Source organism: Mercenaria mercenaria, unplaced genomic scaffold, assembly GCF_021730395.1.
Source record: "Mercenaria mercenaria strain notata unplaced genomic scaffold, MADL_Memer_1 contig_1632, whole genome shotgun sequence".
Classification (NCBI taxonomy): domain Eukaryota; kingdom Metazoa; phylum Mollusca; class Bivalvia; order Venerida; family Veneridae; genus Mercenaria; species Mercenaria mercenaria.
The window spans coordinates 5107-11895 of NW_026459624.1; the positions used below are offsets into that span (position 1 = coordinate 5107).

At 34.4% G+C, this 6789-nt stretch overlaps 1 protein-coding gene across 1 annotated transcript; it reads left to right on the forward strand.

The window, feature by feature from the left end:
- Nucleotides 1–293: 293 nt before the first annotated feature.
- LOC128551751 (perlucin-like protein) lies at nt 294–6318 on the forward strand. Its single transcript, XM_053532666.1, has 5 exons — nt 294–548; nt 1798–1898; nt 4274–4364; nt 5076–5174; nt 6160–6318. The coding sequence occupies exons 1-5, from the start codon at nt 395–397 to the stop codon at nt 6303–6305; spliced, it is 591 nt and encodes a 196-aa protein (XP_053388641.1). The 5' UTR covers nt 294–394; the 3' UTR covers nt 6306–6318.
- The last annotated feature ends 471 nt before the right edge of the window (nt 6319–6789 follow it).

A 6789-nucleotide genomic window follows, 5' to 3' on the forward strand; every position in this document is an offset into this window, starting at 1 on the left:
AAACCAGAAGAAAATTTTCACAATCTTTCTGAATGCTGCATGACATTCTTTCATTGGGCAACTTTGAAGAGAATTGAAAAAAATAAAAAATAAAAAAGCAAAACAAAACAAAGCAAAACAGGGTGTAGATAAAGAGAAGAATCTTGACAAGCTTGTCATTGTATGAATTGTGGAGAGATCTCCACACACACTAGAAACAAAGTATCCCATTGTAGTTTTAAAATAACCGTAATCGGTTTTGATCTAAGACGACTGTTTAAACATTTTAACAAAAAACAAAACAAACAAAAAACTTGTTCTCCTAAGCATTTGAAACCAAACATTCATAGTGGGAGAAACAGACATTTAATTTTTGTAAAAAATATCTCAGGATTTGAAAATAACATTCTTTACTATGTTTGCACTGGTCGCTATCGTTATCTGTGTATTGTCGTCTGCAGTATTTTCTCACCAATCATGTTACAGTAAATTTGATTACGAATGTTACGTTCTGGGAAAACTGGTGGAGCATATGGATGCTATATCTTCCATTAAGGAAGATCTTGAAGGTAAGTTTGTTTTCTGTTCTTTCTGTAGTTAGCTTGTTACACGAAGAATGTACATTGTTCAATTTATGAAACATTATTCATGATAAAGGCGAAATTCAGAACTGTTTTTCTTGAGATAGCGTCGAAAGATTTTTATTCCCGTGGGCCCGTATTCACCGTTTAAACTGACCGTTACTTTTTTGCTATATATATGTAAATCTCGTACGAATTTCAATGAAACTAGGCATGAATATGGCATATACTACGATAAAAAATCTGTACAAAGGTTCAGCAATAATCCTTACAAAGTAAATTACGGTAATTTGAGTTTTTAGTGGTTGAAAGTCTAAGTCTAAATCTTAGATTTCAAACGTTGATGAATTCGGGCACTCGACTCATTTTGTTAGCTTTTGTTAGAGCAACGTCTATTTCAGGTATTGTGGTCACTGACACCAGACTAGAAAGAAAATTACAGTGTACCCTACCCATAGCTATGATATGATAACAATGGTACCCAGTCGGAAAATATACTAGCCCGTTTCATTTGCGCATTTAAAAAGCAGCGACATGTTGTTTATTAGCAAACTTATCAATTTATTCACATGAAAAAAGTGGTTCTCAACGATATCATAATGTTGCAGAAAGGTTATGACAATATATTTAATTCACTTTAGGCCTAAAAATGTTTGTTTCGGTATCCCGACCTACCCCACATTTTTGGACCGACCCTAAATGTTTTATGGCCTTTTCTTTCCTTTTTTTTTCAACTTCTTAACAAAAAGTTGGAAAACCGTACTCTTTATGCTTTAAACATGGTCAGTGATGTTAGAAATCAACTTACTGATGTTCTAAAGGCATAACCCCCTTATTTGTAATCATTTTGACACAAAAATAATTTCCGAAAAGTCCCAGTTAATAAAAACAATGAAAAAAAATTACCTACCTACCCTAACTTTCTTAGCATGTTACCGTGCAGTCTGATCATGATCTGCACTGTTCGCCATTCAGTCAGTATCTTTTGGTAAGCACCCCTTTTAACAGTTAATGGTACTGTCCAAATTGAAAACTGGACAAGTTCATTATAGAAATTTAGCATGGTAAGGGTTAAATAAAAAGTCACATAATCAGCAAGATATACACTTTAAACGCATCCATTTATAAACTCAGTTTAGTTGAAATGGAACATCCTTCAATATTTTCAATATCAACGTAAGATGTGTGACGTCACTAATAACACGGTCACCATATTAACGAATTATATCTTTTTCAGGAATTGTATCTGGTGACACGAAATGTCCAGATGCGTGGACAGCTTTCCAAGGATCTTGCTATCTCTTCGGAAATCAGAAAATGACATTTAATGATGCAGAGGTTGTCGTTATTTCCTTATATTTTTATGACTGATTGATTGATTGGTCGATTGGGTAATTAGTTGATTGATTGGTTCGCTCTCTCGTTCATTAATTAATTGATTGATTGGTCGATTGGGTAATTAGTTGATTGATTGGTTCGCTCGCTCGTTCATTAATTAATTAATTAATTCATTCATTCATTCATTAATTCATTCATCCATTCATTCATTCATTCATTCATTCATTCATTCATTCATTCTTCGTTCGTTCGTTCGTTCGTTCGTTCGTTCGATCATTAGTCGATTTATTGATAGATTCTTCAAGGCCGACACACACGTTACTTGTGTAAAAAAACGTTACATGAGGGTTTGAGCCTCACTCGGGGCGTTGAATTCTTCACGTGAGGAAGCCATCCTTCCGGCTTACGGAAGGTCGGCGGTTCTATCCAGTGCCCGCTTATGATGAAATAATACACAGATGGGCACCATCAGTCGCCATATGAGCTATTTATAAATGTGTCAGTGCAACGTTAAACCAAACAAAATAAATAAATCATACTTTCCGACGAATTAAAAGTCATTTTAATAACTAGAATTCAAATCCTCGGAAAGTATGACATTTCAACAATATTCTATTTTATATTGACTCCTGATATTCTTCTTCTTCTTCTCGTTCGCGACTCCTTATATAAATTGCTGGTCCACAGTTTGTGCTTTTGACCGGCCTATAGTTCAACACTGAATTTTGCTGAGCTAAAGTCAAAACTTGAAAAGAAAATGATATTTGATGTCATGTTACAATGAAAACAGAGCAGGCTTTAATATAAAGACATTCAAAAGTTTCGGTTGTTTATTACAGTAGAGCACCAGTAAAAATAAGATACAACTTTAGATTAAACAAAGTCTATAACATTAACCGGACTTTAGTCACAAGATCTCACGGCCTTGTTATATGTCAACCAAGTTGAAAGTGTTCCAAATGAAAAGTACTAATAATAAAGTTCTAGAACTGTCAGATTTTACCAATCATATGGTTTCATTTGTCCTGGAAGTCTGGCAGGAAGAACAGGATTTTATTGTGTTGTCAGATTTTTTTAATAGAAAATTTGAATTTACAAAAATAGCGTGAATAAAACATATGCTAAAACATTTAAATTCAAGCCTTGTTAGTTATTCTTAATGTTTAACTCAAAGCTTTAATAAAAGTTCATAAAAATGTATAATATATTGAGAAAAAGAAATTCCTAGCTGCTAGGAAAGTCCCCGCCTGCCAAACTTAGAGGTCACTGCTTGACATGTCATTTTTACAAAATACTGCAAGTATAGCTGAAAAGTGAAAAGTTAAATAAGTTCAAGATGAGAGAAAAAGGTTTGTTGTGACATACGATATGTAAAGAATTAGCAACTAATTGTTTAAAATAAGGCTTTGAAGTTTTATCCAGAGTTAGACAACTCGGCCATTTTGAAACTAAAAAATTAGAAAATTAATTGTTTCTTTAAATTTAACCTCATTATAAATGTTTCATAAAGTCTTGTATTTTCAGAATGTCCCATAACATTTTATAAATACCTACCAATTAGAAGGAAATTAGCTTTAAATACATAAAATAATAAAAATGGAACAGTCGTGAAAAGTTCGGAAATCCTGTATCAATATAGTCTTTCGTAGTAATTAGAGCGTGGTACATTGTTGTCCGAAGCTTATATAGTTATAGGTTATTAGGTTTGTATCGGGAAATATGCACGAGTTATTCAGCGGAAATATTGCGCGACTTTAGGAGCGCAATATTCTTCGGCTGAAGAACGAGTGCATATTTCCCGATGCAAAGATAATAACCTTTTTATTACATACGCATCTACACGTATAAATATAATGTAAATATCATAAATTTGTTCAATAGCCTGAATAGGATTGACAATACTGAACTAAATAGAAAAAATAGTGCAACAACACGCACTGAATTACGTCACGCACCCGATATGAAATTCAGGCGTCAGTGTATGGAAAAATATTGACGTTTCCGGTACCAGTGTAACTTAACGGGGAATAGAAACGAGTATGTAATAATACGCTTTATTGAGGGTGCATTGACTATTTATAAAAATATCTATACGTAAAATAGAAAAAAAGTGGAAAACCACAGGTCGCACGAAAATGTTGCAGGCTCGGCTGTTCATTGAAGTTAAACTTGAAGTTGAAATTTTCAGACACTTATATTATATTGAATGGCTAGCCAGTCAACAGTCAAAACTATTGCCCGAGGTCCAAATCAGTAGGAAGACGTGTCATCCCCAAACTGTCACTTGCTGTACATTTCGAAAAAGTTTACAATAAATTTTGAATATTAATTTTGCAAGTACATGTATATTCAAGTGTAAAATATTTCTTTCACAGACATTTTGCGAACAATCTGGCGCGCATCTGGTACATATAGATGACACACAGGAAAATAATTTCATTCTTGAAATGGTCGGCCGATTCCACAGTAAGTATTTTCAACTTTGAACATCGGCCGAAATATTATAATAATCTGTTACTGGTTGTTGAGCCTCGTTACCGCAAAAACAGTTACCCGAGAGCCGGATATTCCCATCTGTATGTCCAGTCAGTGATAGAATTTTTTTTCTTGCATACCATATTTTAGAAATTTATAGAATGAATAAAGCAACAAAAAAGTCTTTCTTTATAGCAGTCTTTCTTACAGTAGCGTATTTAAACAAAGCGCAGGAAATTACCGCGCAGTAACAAAGTTCAGTTTAGTTTTATCGTTTGAAGCGTAACGTTATGTTTTTACCGTAAAATAACGAGAAATATACTATAAAAAAAAACTGAGAAAAACTATCAATATATTTGATGTTTTCGTATTTTTCATAAAGTATAAATTATCAATGCCCAAATCGTTAGTTGTTATTAACAGCACGAGAGTCATCTGGCATAGGTGGTGCCAGATGTGTTTTGCCGGCATGGATAAAATCACCGGAAATGCCAGTACGGCGTGCAAGAAAACGACAGGTTTTCACTGATTCAAACGTGAACCAAATTGATAAGAACTGCACTTGATATGTATTTGAATTATAATCTATCGAAAGCCCGATTTTAAAACTTACAAAATTGTAATAAAAAATCATCGCTGTATATATGGTCTTGCGGAAAGTGATATTTTCTATGACTTATTATCGAAGTTATTGCTATATAGCCCAGAACTGGTGGATAGGTCTAACAGACGGGGTGATAGAAGGAAACTGGAAATTTGCGGGCACAGATATTTCTCCGGCCTATACAAACTGGTATCCAGGTAAAGTATGGTTGACTCTGGTCAACAAAAAGACCATTGATGCAATATTATTTGAATGTGTTGAATGTGTAGTTTTTCATGTATTCATAGCATTACATTACCATCGTATTATCTCGTTTTTACCCTGTGCTGTCGACATTAGCTTGGATTGCATAATGGCCATAGGAAGACTCTGTACAACAAGAGCTGTCGTAGGACAGCAACGCTCAACTGTTCACAGTCTTGTCAACTGAATGAGAATAAAAGTCGAAAAAGGGGCATGATTTTGTAAAAAAAAGCGGGACCTGTCTAATGTAAATCAGGTTATATTAATAAATAAGTGTGTGAAGTTTCACTGAATCCATTCCCACAAGTGCATACTGAGATACCAGATTACATACAAAAGCTTAACCAATCGGACGCCGACGCACGGACGAGTTCAGTAGCTTTACATATTCTTTGAATAGTCGAGTTAAAAAACAACAGTTTTGTACATAGCTATTCCGGCCCGTCTAGATGGGTCGGTAATATGATAGGATTTAAAGAAAAACAACGAAAAAGACCGAAGCTTTCGAATCCCATAGAGGCTTTTTTGCCTTGCTTTCTGTGCGAGCAGTTACAAATGCATTGTCAAGCTGAGAACCAGCTGTTGAAATATATAAACCCAAAGAACTATTTCTAAATGTTGATGAATTACCAGAATATGTACTTACCAGATCTTTCAGTCTCAGTTGTGTTTATCATAGCATGATAAAGAGATCTTTTATTTATATTGTCCCGGCCTAATCAATTACGATAGAAAATGTCAAATTTTGATGTAGTATACTTGTAAAAAGACTGGAGGTCGTGATTAATGAAAAAAGTCATAATCTTGCGTTTTGAAAATGACCCTGTAATATATCCTCATATAATAAATCGTAAAGAATGTTATCTAAAGATTTATTCTAAGTCTGACATGATTAAAAAGTTGCCAGTTGTAAAATGGGAGTTTTATGTTTTTGTTAAGGACAACCGGAATCAAACGGGGGCAGGACAAACGAAGACTGCGCAACCTTGTACCATAAAGTGTCGTTTAAATGGGTGGACATTAGCTGTACTACCAGTTGGCAACCAATATGTGAAAAATGGTTTGTTCACATATTAAATGATTGAATGGTTGAATAAAGTCAGCATTTTTTTTTAATAAAACAAGGTCAAGTATTGTTTGCGTCAATATAGCTTTGCATCCGCAAATAATCTTTTAATGAATTTATTTGAGTTAGCAATAGTTAATCAATAGCCGTTGTTTTATAACGATTTTCATTTATGATCGGTAATGTTATATATAGCGGTACTAAAGGAGATCTCTGTGCATGACCGCAACCATCTTGAAATTGACCGATGATGTAGCGTTGCATTGTGGGACTGGTCACCACACTAAAGCACTTGTTGCATTTGGTGTGCTCATTAATTGTTTCCAGGGATTCTACTTCTATCTTTTAACCATGAACCCTGTGCCAGAGGGATCTATTTTGACACAACAAGTACATACACATTTCTTTTTCGCTGCAGAGTGACGTTTTATATGCGCATGCGCCTACAGATCATCTCTTCTACTCTTGACGTACTGTTCCACACGGATATGAAAATATTAACT